This window comes from Amborella trichopoda, chromosome 6 (assembly GCF_054954075.1).
Source record: "Amborella trichopoda isolate Santa Cruz 75 chromosome 6, AtrichopodaSantaCruz75HAP2 v2.0, whole genome shotgun sequence".
Classification (NCBI taxonomy): domain Eukaryota; kingdom Viridiplantae; phylum Streptophyta; class Magnoliopsida; order Amborellales; family Amborellaceae; genus Amborella; species Amborella trichopoda.
Genome location: NC_142341.1, coordinates 39,492,296 through 39,506,556, shown reverse-complemented (window position 1 = coordinate 39,506,556; position 14,261 = coordinate 39,492,296). Strand labels below are relative to the sequence as shown.

Genomic DNA, 14,261 nt, shown 5'->3' with positions numbered 1-14,261 from the left:
GGAGAGTACCTTTCTTAGAAGCCCAAGCACAAATGTTTTTAGCGTCTCCCTCCACTAACAGTAATTGTCCCCAAGAATGGTCAAAGTTTTGTATGCCTCTGAGTAGAGCCATTGATTCGGCGAACTGAGAGTCTTGGATGCCGAGATATTCAGAGAAGGTAAATAAACATTTTGGTGGTGATCCCTGAAAACTCCTCCTGCCCCTGCATGACCTGGGTTTCCCAAAGAGCAATCGTCAAAATTCAATTTGATTGCTCCTTGGAGAGGAGGCTCCCAGGCCTTTGAAACTTTGTTTTTCTTTGGTTTGTGAAATAGGATATGCTCCCACTACGATATAAAGGAGTCTATAGGGACACCCTTGAACAAACGGTGGTTCGAAGCCTAAAAGGTTACTAAGGACGTAACCTTATGGAAGAGAGAGGGGGCTAGATGGACCTGTCCTCGGAATATTCTGGCATTTTTTTCTTTCCAGATAGTCCAAATTGTTGCTGCCACTATGGCTTTCCATAGGATCCTGCCTGCCTTAAGGTCTTTTAACAGTTGGACGTATTACCCAAAGGACCCCAAATAGTTGTAACACAAGGCACCATAGTTCATGGGCCGCGTTACAATGTAGGAACAGGTGATTGTTTGATTCCTCTTGACTCAAGCACATGATGCACCTAATGGGAATAGGGATTCCTTTCTTTTGAAGTTGATCCACGATAAGAGCCTTGTCAGAACCAGCAATCCAGTAAAAAATTCGCACCTTTGGGGGTGCAATAGACTGTCAGACCTGTGATAGAATCGAGGTTGGTTTGAGCAGGAAGGTAGGTGGTTGGATAAGCTTTTAATAGAAAGAAGCGACTGTGAACTCCCCTTTAGGAGCAGGGGACCATACCATTTTATCTCTACCCAAGATGGGAATAAAAGTGTTGTGAAGCGTTGTGAGGAGAGAGAGGAATTCATTATATCCCCCCTCAGAAAGAATCCTTCTGAAAGTTGGAAGCCAAACTCTTCTTCCTCCATCCATTCTTAACTCCTCCTGTACTGTAGCCTCTCTATTCAAAGTAATAGAGAACAACGAGGGATAAGAGTCCCTCAACGGGGCATGGCCTATCCATAGGTCAGTCCAGAATCGCACTTTACTTCCTTCTCTTCGGTAGAATCTGATAAACTTCCTGAAAATTTCAAGGGTGGCAGTAAAGGACCTCCAAACCCTTGAAGCATTGGACCAAGTTTTTTTCTCTGGGATCCAAGAGTGGTTTGGAATATTATACTTGTGTCGCAGCACCTGAGCCCAGCGTGAGTCGGGTTGGGTGGCCAAGCACCACCACCATTTCCCTAAGAGGGCAAGATTTTGTTTTCTTAAGTTTCTAATACCCGCCCTGGTGTTTAGGGCGGCATACCTTTTCCCAAGAAATAAGGTGGGATTTGGTTTTCTCCACCTGTCCTGACTAGAGAAAGCTCCTCATGAGCCGGTCAGAACGTTTTACCACAGAGAATGGTATTTGGAAGAGGGACATCATGTACACAAGTGCATTGGCCAAAGTAGCCTTGATAAGGGTGGTTCTTCCTGCTTGTGACAAGTATCTCCCTTTCCAACCAGCCAACCTTCTGTTAACCTTATCTAACACTTTGGACCAAAGTCTCTTTTTAGGTTTTCCGAGGCCTAGGAGAAGACCCAAGTAGGAAGTAGGGAGGTCTTCCACTTGACATGCCCAGTTTGGGATGAGCTCTATAGTTTGGGTGGTGGTGATAGCTATACCCATCATTTTCGATTTCTACATATTAACCTTGAACCCAGTGGAAAATTGGAAACATTTGAGGTAGATTCTGAGGTTTTCGACTTCAAAAGAGGAGGCATATAAAAAGACCAAGGTGTCATCTGCGTATTGCAGATGTGACACAGTAGGCCCTCGACGAGAAGACTGGAACCTTGAAAGAAGGCCAGCTTGGTAGAGACGATCAAGTGAGCGACTGAAACCTCTGCCGAGATAGCGAAGAGAAAAGGGGACAGAGGGTCCCCTTGGCATAGGCCTCTCGATGAGGGAAAATAGCCTTTGGGAGTCCCATTTATAAGGATCGAAAAATTAGGGTGGGAGTAACACCCTCTCATCCAAGTACGCCATCTATCTCGGAACCCCATTCGAGCCATTGTCTCATCCAGTATTGACCAGTTCACATCGTCATATGCTTTTACCCAATCAATTTTGAAAATGAGGCTAGGGTTTTTTATTCGATGCCTGGAAAGGATGCATTCATTTGCGATCATGGCTCCATCAAGGATTTGCCTATTTTTGATAAAGGTCAACTGTGAGAGAGAGATGACCGACGGGAGGACCTCCTGAAGTCTAGAGGTCAGGACCTTAGAAAGAATTTTATATGAGAAGTTGAGAAAACTTATGGGACGAAAATCTTTAATTTCCTCGGCCCCTTGGACCTTAGGGATCAGAGTGATGAAGGTGGCATTGATAGATTTGTTGAGAATACCCAGCTGGAAAAATTCTGCAAGGAAATTTAAGAAATCCTCACAAAAAGTATCCCAAAAAATCTTAAATGGTGCCACGGGTGGCTTTACCTTTGGCTAGGTCATCCAAAGCCTTAAGAATTCTGTCTTCAAGGAAAGGGCATTCTAGCCAAGTCGCTTACTCTTCCGAGAGGGCCAGAAAACCTAGGTCAGCCATAACTGGTCTAGGACCCGAGGGACATGAGTATAGGTTCATGAAAAAATTTAAGATTGCTGATTCAATCTCCTCCGGCTGGTCTAAGACAAGGTTGTTTACTTTGATGGTAGAGATTGTATTGTCCCTCCGCCGACAGTTGGCAATTCTATGGAAAAAACGGGTATTGTTATCCCCAGTTTTGAGCCAGTTAACTGTTGACCTTTGGTACCAGTAGATCTCTTCTTTTTTCAAGGTGAACGAGTAATTAAGTTTATTTGGGAATAGTTTCCCGAAAGTGACGACCTCCAGGACTTTAAGAAGTTGAATTTTCAATTGAAGTCTAAACCCAGCTCTACCTCTAACTTGGGCAGAAAAAGAATTCCACCAGGTAGGGATCAGAGTTGAGAGAGACCTTTCCTCCAGCCAGGCCAGTTCAAATCTGAAGGGTTTAGGTCCCCTATGGAGAGGTAAGGTTGACAAGAGAATAGGGCAATGGTCAGAGACAGGCTTAGGCAGGGCCATCGCATAAGAGCCCCGGAACTCTTCCTCCCATTTTGGATTAAACAGAAATCTATCCAACTTGGATAGAGAGGGTTGCGAAGAGTGACTGGACCAGGTGAATCTATTTCCTTGAAGAGGGATATCAAGGAGGTCAGTCCTAGAAATAAAATCAGAAAAGTACAACATTCTATGGTAAACCCGACTGCTGGTGTTCCGTTCATGGGACCACCTAGTAATGTTAAAGTCCCCACCCAGGCACCAGGTAGGGTGAGGTAGGGTCGCGATATAATCCAATTCGGACCAGAATCGCCGCTTACCTGTCGAGTTACAAGGGCAATAGATGGCCGAAAATTTCCAAGCAAGGCCGTCCGAGAGTCTGGACAGCAGAATGATGACTGAGAAGTTCCCTCTATGCGATGATATCAAAGGATGATCGATAAGGTCCCAAATAACCCAGATACCCTCTGAAGCTCCTACCACAGGTAGGACTACCCATTGGCACGGTCTCCTAGCCCAAACCTGATGAACTTGGGGAAGGGAGGGGTCAGGGCACTTAGTTTCGGCTAAAGCTAGAATAGTGGAACAGTGTTTGGAAGTGAGGTCCTTAATGGCCTTTCTTTTCGAAGGTTGACCCAGAACGTTGATGTTCCAGTAGACTAACTTCTTGAAGAATAAGTAGGCGGAGGTGAGGGAGGCAATTCTGGGTGAACACCCAGCCGCCTAGCGCTTTTTGAAACACTGTCTCCAAGTATTTAGCATTGACGACAATGGCAAGCTTGAAAGTAGTGGCTCTATGGAATTCCAAGTAGTAAAATAAAAATTTCCTTTTTTTCTTTTATTAATGCATCTGAATTCCACTTACAAGTGCCACTATATACTATAATAAGCAAGAAACAAAAACCAAAATATAACCTAAGATCTTCCTTTTTACGGCCAAATAAACCTGACTAGACTGAAAACAAGCTTTAACTATAAACTCTAATGCAAAAAATGTCCATGAAAATTGAAAACAATGTCCACGGGAATTGAAATAAACTGAGCAATATTGATTGAAAATAAAACTAAGGCCAGGCAGACTTAACTTGAGTTTGCCTACAGTCACACCCTTAGGTCTTGGTATACCCTACACCCCATTATCTAACAGATGGTGCACTCTGATCCTCTTGGCCTTGCTGAAATCTTTAAGTCAGGAAGCTTCATTAGGCAATACTTTCAAGTCTAAGCTTCATTAGGCAATACATAAATAAGAACTACGATTTCTTAGAGCCCCTTACGAACCTCTACAGGACATGCACAAGTGGCACCTTCCTTAGTCCTCCTAAAGCTAGGTATGCCCCTCTTTTCTAACCTATAGGTCGCATTCCACACCTAGTACACTAGGTTGGTGCATGCCACCCTCTAAAGACTAGGGAGGAGAGAGAAGGAAAGAGAGAAAGAGACCAGCAACTTGTATGTACAGAATGAAAAGAGAGAGGCAAAAGAGGAGGGGGGGGGGGGGGGGGGGGTTTCCCACCTTATATATGCCTCAAGGGCCCTAGGTATGCCTTTTCTAATGATGACTCATCATGACCAATAGGATTTCAGGTAATCAGTGAGGTGAGAGAGCAACAAATCCAAGCCATCCAACCCATGATCAGCAATCATGATTTTGGGAGAAATTTAGAAACCTTAAAACAAATCTCCTAGAACACCCTTATCTCTCACAAAGATTTTAGGAATTCAAAAGTCAAAAGATTTGGTCAAAGATTTGAAGAATATTTTCAAAAAACAAATTATTCTGAGCTCCCACAAAATATGGACACAATCTTTTTCAAAAGATTTCCTTAAGCTTTCCAACTAAAAACAAACACTTTTTCAAAATAAAAAACAAGGAGGTGGGCGTCCCACTACATACGTGTGACATGTGGACCAACGGGTTCGACGCCCACACAGATGGGTGTCGTGCACATGTGGGGCTAGATCCAAGGCCCCCACACATGTTCCTACTAGCCCCTCCACAATCCAAAAAATTCAGAAACCCCCTCCACAATCCCAAAAATTTAGAAACCCCCTTTTTAAGGGTTTCTACAGCTGAATAAATTTAAAAATTCTGAAATTTTTCCTACATTTCACATAAACATTTGGTACACTTAAAACAAAAACAAATATCTAGAAGAGGACTGGCACCAATGGCTCAAGAAAAGTTATTGTAATCCTTGACTATCTTCTCAAACCAACCCAATAAGACTCTTTATCCACAATCTCATGCAAGGGCTCATGATTGTCTCATCAAAGGTGGCCAATAAATAGTGGAGCCACGGTCCTAGAATGTGGACTACACGTCCCCCATGAAGACCAAGTTAAACGCATATAGTAGTAAAGTGCAAGGGGGACTCTCTCTATACACATGTACACGTAGCCTTGCAGGTTTGGTTCATAATAATGTGTTCGTCATGTGTACATGCAATGCGAATGTTTGTTTAGGATTTAGCCCTCTCTCTCACAGGCCTACATCCACATGCAGGAGACCAAGAAGCTCTTCTGGCCTATAAACCATCCTTTGGGTATCTTTATGACCTCAATATGAGATGACCTTCTAGAAACCCTTATCAATAGTGCCATATGACCATGGGTAAGTGTTTTGTGCATGACTAGGGCTATAGACCACCAAACCCTAGGTTAGTCAACCAATACTCGCACTCACACTAAAGTGTGCAATCCGCTATAATCCTCTACTTACATGCTCTCATGACCTTTAAGGGCCACAATCCCCACAAGGACACAGGGCCTAATCACCCAAGCTTGTTGTTAAATATGACCCCACTCGTTGTAAGAGCCCTCAAACTAAGTTTTTGATGGGACTCCGATATGTTCCTTACATGTAGGTAGAACATTTAAAACAGCGAGTTCATTTGACCTTCCTAAGATAGCTTACAAAGTGATTCTAGAATGACAGATGAGAGCACATTCTGGACCAGCTTTATAATATTTTCTCAGCGCCTTTGGAAATGATTCGCGATATCATAAGATAGATTTGCCACAACATAGCATACCCATGGACATGTGTACAAGCAAAACACCTGGAGATCTTTAAAAAGTGAGTATTCTAGAATACAACTCAGCACACAGGGAAATAAGATTGTAGACCTATCAATACAATTTCTTAATTGGACTTGGTACACCCCACTAGGATCTCCTCCTATGGCGCACAGAATCAAGGTCTTTCTTAGAACTCACAACTATGGAAATCCTTGGCTAGAAACCCTTCAATGATGAGAGCAATGTGGAACAAAAACTAAGTCTAAAAACTATGTGGGTGTAGCGTGCTCCTCTAGGCTCAATGGTTGGGGCGTGCCCCTTTTTTCATTTCAAAAACTTCCCTTCTTCATTTCAACCAATTGAGTGGCATATTGCATGCCTTAACAAAATAGGAAGGAGGTGCACAAAGTGGGGCGTTCCACCCATGGGGCCTCAAGTGGGCCCCACGCACTTCCCCACATGCTCAAATTTGGTGGGGCCAATGGAGTATAATGGGCCCCCAAGTGTATTAATAATTTTAAAATTAATGAATGATTTTTAGAGAACATTTACTATTTTATTTTTCTCTCCGAACATTTAAATTCTGAAAATTCAGTTTGAGCCTATTTATAAATCAGCTTTGAGAGAATAAAATATCTAGAGACTTCTAAAAACTGATAAAAGAAAATTCTAAAAATTTGCCTTATCAATCTAAAAATCATTTATACTCCAATTAATTATTTTTAAATTAATTTGATAGGATTAACTTCGTTAAGGAAAACGCGAAAATATTGAGGCACTCCACCTTCTACTAGAGACCATGAACCACAGGGATTCCTGATTGGGCTATCAAAGTCAGCCAATAGGTGAGGGAACAGTACACAATCCTTAGCCTATGGATTACAGGTTCTGCCCCCTATGGACAAGTCTAGGTCACACAAACTTTTGCACACGTCGCAATTTGGTGCATATGGGCTATCTCTTGCACATGTACACACAACACCCTCAATGGTGCTTTGCTTCCCGATGTGGCTATCATTTTACATGCCGTATGATACTCTATGATGATGATTTAGCCCTCGTCCCTTAAAGCCTACCAATCACACACAAAGGTTACACAGTCCCTTGGCAAACTACCCAGGGCATCTCCGACCTCATCAAGGGGTAACCCTGCTAGCCCTTCTCGGTTGTGCTCAATGCCCTGGTATCTTAGGGTTTTAATACTCAACTAGCCTAGCTCGACAAGCCTAGTTTGAGTCTCGGCATCAATACTGCCAACCTTGATCCCTCTGGACCATACTCCCACTGGAGTTCATTGTTCCATTACAGATGTGTCTACTTTACTATCAAACTCAGGCAATCGAAAGTGCATACAGTTTTTTGGCCTTTCACAACAAAAGTGAAGCCATGAAAGAATGATGAAAGAACAAAACAGAAAAAGGAGGAAGAGGGAATATTAAGATATCAATCTACAGGCAGACCAGTTGAAAGAGAACCAGATCCAAATGAAGTATCCGTAGAAGCTAGGACAAATGGTATACTTCAAGAACTTCACTTGTTGGATGCAAGGAATAAGGAATGCTTATTGGCAATGCATGGCATTGTATTTGATAGCTGGAACACTAGATTATGAGCCATGTTCAAGTTCTAGGAGCTCCTGAAGCATAAGTAGTTTGGAGGAGGCAGATATTCCCTCCTAACGGAAGAGCTAATGGCGAGTGAGAGTGAGGAAATACAACTGAAAGTATGAGGAACAAGGAAAGCCACAAGCAAGGTGCTGAGAGTCGGGTGACACGAGAATGCTCAATCAGCATGCAAGAAGAAAGAGTCATTGAAATGAGAAGTGTCACAAACTAGAATCTCCAGGTCATTAACACAAGGATGTATGTCCAAGCATAGGGAGAAACATGAAGAAGAAACTTGAACTTGTTTATTCATATATGAGATGATCGTAACTACCATGAGTATCCACATTCAATAAGTCCCTGAGTGTCTGACACAGCAACTGAAAAATGTAGATATTATATATGAAAACATTTCTAGAAATTTCTAACTGAAGGTCTATCACTTCCAAAGCAGTGTTGCCTGCAACACTTCCCACAGATGTAGGACAAATCAAGAAAACATATGTAATTCTAATGAAATCACAGAAACACCTTGTGGTACTTCCAACAAAGGTGTCTATCACAGATATCGTACTCCATTACAATAGCTGAATTCAGTAAAGGGATTTGGTTAAGGGTCTGAGCTGGAAGACTCCAACATTTAGACCAAGGGCTTTGTATCCAAATGGTCAAAGACCCTAATCCTAATTTTGATGAAAATTTCTTTGAGAATCTTAACCCATTTATATTTGCAGTTGTTCGAGATACCTGTGTGACAAACTTATGGCATTCAAAGACCTTTGCATTCAAAGACCTTTGCAGCACTGGCAGTAAGTAATATGGATGTACAAACCCTGTCAACAGGACTAAAGGTTTTATTTTGTTTCTTATTAGGTCTCACAAATGTAGATGCTCACAGAAAGCAGCAAAGTAGCCATGGATACTAGCAATATTATTGAGCAGAAATGTGAAGGGAGTTCCAACCTCTATTACTTCAGTGTGCTTAAAGATAATGACATGATTGATTCCCTTGCTGAGAAGAAAAAGGCAGAAACCTTCTTTTCAATTAGGATGCTGTTGCCCACCCACAACCTTCTCCATTTAGAATTCGCCCCTTAGTTGCAGGCCAGATGCAACTTCATTTATGCCTTTTCTAAAAGTTATTTATAAAAAACAATATATCCCTTTATCCATTGTTCTCTGTAGAAAATTAAAACAAATGATTACAATTATGCAAACTACTTCGTGCATGCTAAGGAAAGATAGGATCAACAGAGAAGTATCAACAAATGGAAGACACTAGCCTGCAGAGAGTATGTACACATAAAAATCCCTGTTGAAAAAGGTGCTTAATCGAGTGCCTAGAAGGTCCGCCTAGGCGGCTACTCGGGCAGGAGGAGGGGTTGTCCACAAGGTGGGCGCTTAGGCACTCAGGCGCCCACCTAGGCAGCCCATGACAAATGACGGTGAATGGGGCAAAAATGCCCCACGCCTAAGGTCGTTTTCAGTCATTTTGCCCCTATTTTCTTTGTTTTAAGACTATGGGGAGAATCTAGGCGGTCATTTTTGACCTCCAAAGTATTATTATATGGTACTACTTTATAATATTACATATAGTCATAGCACCCTAGTACAAATAAATCAATATATTATTGATAGATGCATCAATGTCAACATGTGCCAATGATGTTTCTTAAAAAAATAGAATATTATTAATACTATAGAACAAATATATAAATAAATGTTGTCAATGTCACGCCATTAATAAATGGGTCAATCATGTCTCTTTAAAACTAATATACTAATGATACTATAATACAAATACATTAACTATTGTTGACTATCGATACCATAAAACAAAAGTTAATAATATAACACAATATGATACAAGTTATTACAAGACAAATATAACTAAAGTAATTACAAAACAATTAATTTATTGAAAATACAAGTAGCAATTTAAAATTAGTAGAACAAATAAGAACAATGCACTCTCTCTGTCTTCATTTCTACACAGCTACCCTTGCATCTGCCTAGGCACCGCCTAGTGACTTCTCTAACATTGATAAAGATGATTGATTTATTGTCATTACATGGGAGCAGAGAACAGCATATAACTACATAAGTCAGATGGAATTGACAACATTAAATTCAAGGAAAAAAAACTTCAGTTTCGTGAACTACAAGTCACCACAACCTTGAACAAACATTGATCTTCAGTTATAAGCAGTTTCAATATAGCATAAATCCATTCTTCAATATAGTTATTAGGAATTGATGCTAGGCTCCAAAAGCTCAAACAAACAAAAAACAAATGAGCACCGTGACATGGCATGGAGCAATAGTCGCTGAGAGCTGCCAATCTACATTTTCTCCATGAGGTGAGTGTACAAAAGTTGCAGATAAAGCATCAGCCTTTTTCTCATTGATTACACTCTGTAACATAGAGCTCACAGTGTTAACTTCAATGCCTGATATCACCAGCATGCATCTAACTACGGAAAGTTAAATACAAAGGAAAAACCAACCTGCACAATTGAGCCTTCCGGAGATGATAATCCATAGAATCTCAACTTTATATTACACTGGATGCTTTTAGGACAAAACTTGGTGCAGATTTGAAGATGTTCAAACCTACCACAGATAATTTCCGTTTGTCTGATATTAATTATCCGAGCTGCAGCCTGCCCAATTGAAATATTTACAAGAAAATGTATTGTATTCTGTGAGTCCTTTCCAAAAGGAAAATTCATCTCTTCATCTGATTGGTAACTTAAAATTTTATTAATTGCGAGCCATTCTTCTTTAGTTAGCCTGTCTTCTAGTAAATGTGATTCTTTAGAATATTCCACAATCGGTGTATCTCCAGAAGAAGAGCGCCTGCACAAGTATTTGCAGATAAGCAATCTAGACTTCCCAATCATTGCTTGGCTAACAAAGATTGTGAAATATAATGCTTGTGAATGGTAACAAATTAGCAACTGCAGAGACTAGTCAGAAGAAAAAATTCCTGGGAAGCAGCTTTGTCATACCACCCAAAAGGCCACCAGCTTCTTTTCATCTGACGCCTACTTTGAGCTGCTTCCTTGGATTTCACACTCTCAACCTTAGCATGTGCAAGTAATCTGGAAAAATAAGGTTCCAAATATCACATTGGAAAGTGATAATCCTAAAACAGGAAAAGCAGTGGTCAAGCATAGAAAATCATGACACAAGGACAGAATCTCTGCAAACCTCCAAAGAAGGATAACTTTGGAGTCAAGGTCCCTCTCTATTTGTCTCAATTGTGTGCTAACAGTACCATCTGCCTGTTGTAGTGAACTTGCATAAAGTTGAATATAACATCGACGGAGTTGACAAAAATGACGAACTCTATCCCAAGAAAACCGGTAGCTGTAATCCGCAATAACATGATAGCATTGACATCAAAATGAGATGGGATGGCAATGGAATGTTAGAAATGAAGCACTCGGTATGCTAGAATTCAATTTAAATGCTTAAAAAGAAAAAGCTCTGATGATGATGAAGATGATAAATTGTTATATAGCACATCCACTCTCACTCATTGCTTAGCATGCATTCAAGAAAAACTACATAAAAATTGTTTAACGGAAGTATGAAGAAATAAAATAGTCATCATTAAAAGCAAATTCATAGATTATTCCTAGTAAACTTATGCATGAAAATAAAAAATGTAAGAGGCAAGCCTTACATGGCCTTGGAAGGACATATTGGCTGAATCAATACATGAATGAATTGATGATACAAGTTTCTATCTTTTTAATGTCAATGAATTCCTCAATAGGTCGTGATAAGATAGGTTTAGGTGAGATGTGTGGGTGTGTGTGTATGTGTGGGGGAAAGGGGGGTGGTGTGGGGGGCATAGACACACACACACACACACATACACACACACACACACATACACACACACACACACATACACACACACACACAGACTCATTGCTAGGAGAGAGGGAAAATCCCATAGGAATAGGAAGAGAAATCTACATGGACAAAAAGGACTAATTGAAATAAAATCAAAATTCAAGAAGACAAAATTGTAGAAAAGGAAAAGGGAAGGAAATCTACATGGAAGACAATAGAGATAAAGAGAGATTCAAGTGAAAGAGAATCACGATAGAGTGAGCAAAACTGATAACAAAAATAAACAAAATCAGTATAATATAAAAGCAAGAGGGCAAAAGTGGCATTGAAAGGACACTCATCACAAGAATAAAAGGGGTCACCATCTCGCTTAATATATATATTTATGCTACATTTTGAAAAAAGGTGGATAGACATAATGCTCGTAAAGCTTTGTTTTGGGGATGATTTTATTGTCCATATGTAGTGAGTCTAGCTGGTTTCATAGATGGCTATTTATAAACTACATTTTGAAAAAAGGTGGATAGACATCATGCTTGTAAAGCTTTGTTTTGGGGATGATTTTATTGTCCACATGTAGCGAGCCTAGCTGGTTTCATAGATGGCTTTTAGTTTTTCAAGCAGGGTTTATAGAACATGAATTCCTTTCCAATCTTACTATGTTAAAACAATTTCTTGTGTGCATGCCTTGATCAGGGTTAGTGGGCCACCAAGTAGCTTGGATCATGTTGGTTATCAAGTTCAGATTTTGATACTGCCTTATATTGTGTTTGGGAAATCCTGCATTGTGTTGCATTTAATACTGTTACAGGGCAACTTGTAGTTATCAAGTTCAGCTTTTTCTTGAACAATTCTTTCCTTGCTATTTTATGAATAACTCAATAACAAGCAGAAATCTGATACGTGTTTGTTTCCATGTCATGACAGATTTAGGTTTACCATGTGCATTGTCATTGTCGCTAAACAATTTAAAATATAATAAAATAAAAAATAAAAATTGTTTAGCGACAATAAGAATGCAACACCATGTAAGGTAGAAAAACTGCCACAAAAGCCACAAGTTGCCTCGGAACAGTATCAAATGCAACACAATGCAGGATTTCCCAAACACAATGTAAGGTAGTATCAAAATCTGAACTTGATAACCAACATTACTTTCTTAATATAACATATATATATATATCAATTTATTGGATTTTACTTCATAAATTATTCCATTAGATGCTATCGTTTAAGGTTCCAACACACGGGCTGCTTACTAGTTTTACATAATGTCCAGCTGTCATATTAACAATGGCCAGCTGTAAATTATACATTAACCAAACAGCATAAATCATTTTACCTAATTAGATTATAAAGACTAATTTTTACAACCACCTCCTTAGTATTCATTCACACTCATGAATGATGAAAACATTCCCTTTAAGAGAATAGTAGTAGCACAGGACAGGTCAGTGTACAATGGTTGGTAGCGGTTGCCAAGGAATTGGTGCAAAAACTATTGCCCTTACTTAAAGCTATTGCCTAGGATTTCTTACGCTTAAAAGTAAGACATCTTAGATATCTCATTGTAAATAATTTAATCAACAATAGTGTAAGAAGGCTGTGACCCATATAGGCGACTACAACCAATCCATCGGAAGCTCTGCAGCCTCGAGTCATAAAAAGGCCATGAGTCAACCATTTTAGCACTAAACCAACAGATAAGGAAAGCTAACATTTCAAACACAACTTTCACATTTCAAACATATCACACAAATGTAGCCAATGCACAGGAACCCATGCCATTCACATTTCTTTAGAACATGATCCCAAAAACATTTCTAACATCCAACAAAATAATATGCCTAGCACTATAATGATGTTATAGCTTTTGAAAGACAATGGAACAAATTTTCCATGCAACCAATGTGTAGTGATCATTCAAGGTCAGACAGATAATACGCATGTTATGTTTCAGATCAAAGTATAACAATTTTAGATCGAAGCTTTTTTGCTTGACCTTAAAAAATTATTTGAACATTACCACATCTTTTTCAGTTGCAGACCAGCCTGTGCTGCATAGCGCCACCAAGCATGTGGATCCTTCGAAACAGGAACTCCAGGCCTTAAGTGGGAAACCTCCACATATGTCTTATACCTCGAAAAAATTTCTAGAAGTTTTATAAAATCACAATATTGGTCCTGCAGGGGGAGACAATGGAGGAATTGACAAAATGAACGAAAAAAACAACCAGAAACAAAATGGCTCATAAAGCAGTAAGTCAACTTTACAGGATATGAAGTGAAAAGCCACCACAAAAGAAATACAAAAGTCGAGAAGGTACCTCAGTAACAGTTAATGAGACATCACTCAACACAAGAGAGGCCTTCTCTAAGGGAATATTTGGGTCTTTCCTTTCTTGCTTTCCCAGGCGATGATACTGAAGCACCCCATTAATTGGAGATACCATGTATATGCGATTTGCAGCCCATTTAGAAACTTCTAGATTGTTGATTCCATCTTCAAAAATCTAAATGCAAAATAAACTCAGTCCAAGCTTTAGAAAAGTTTCATTTGTATAAATCATTAACCTAGAAGAATGATTTCTTTAACCAATGTAGAGAAAATCCAAATACATTGGGC

At 39.8% G+C, this 14,261-nt stretch overlaps 1 protein-coding gene across 5 annotated transcripts in view; it reads right to left on the bottom strand.

Moving 5' to 3' along the window:
• The window catches only part of LOC18430003 (calcium-dependent lipid-binding family protein), a 169,149-nt gene that overhangs the window by 118,541 nt on the left and 36,347 nt on the right, over nucleotides 1–14,261 (bottom strand). For all 5 annotated transcript variants that reach the window (XM_088870658.1, XM_088870665.1, XM_088870660.1 and 2 more), the window contains 6 exons: nucleotides 13,963–14,148; nucleotides 13,662–13,819; nucleotides 10,982–11,140; nucleotides 10,780–10,872; nucleotides 10,276–10,627; nucleotides 10,070–10,183 (listed from right to left, as the gene is read on the bottom strand). In XM_088870658.1, coding sequence (XP_088726784.1) covers nucleotides 10,070–10,183; nucleotides 10,276–10,627; nucleotides 10,780–10,872; nucleotides 10,982–11,140; nucleotides 13,662–13,819; nucleotides 13,963–14,148 — 1,062 coding nt within the window. The remainder of the gene's footprint in view (nucleotides 1–10,069; nucleotides 10,184–10,275; nucleotides 10,628–10,779; nucleotides 10,873–10,981; nucleotides 11,141–13,661; nucleotides 13,820–13,962; nucleotides 14,149–14,261) is intronic.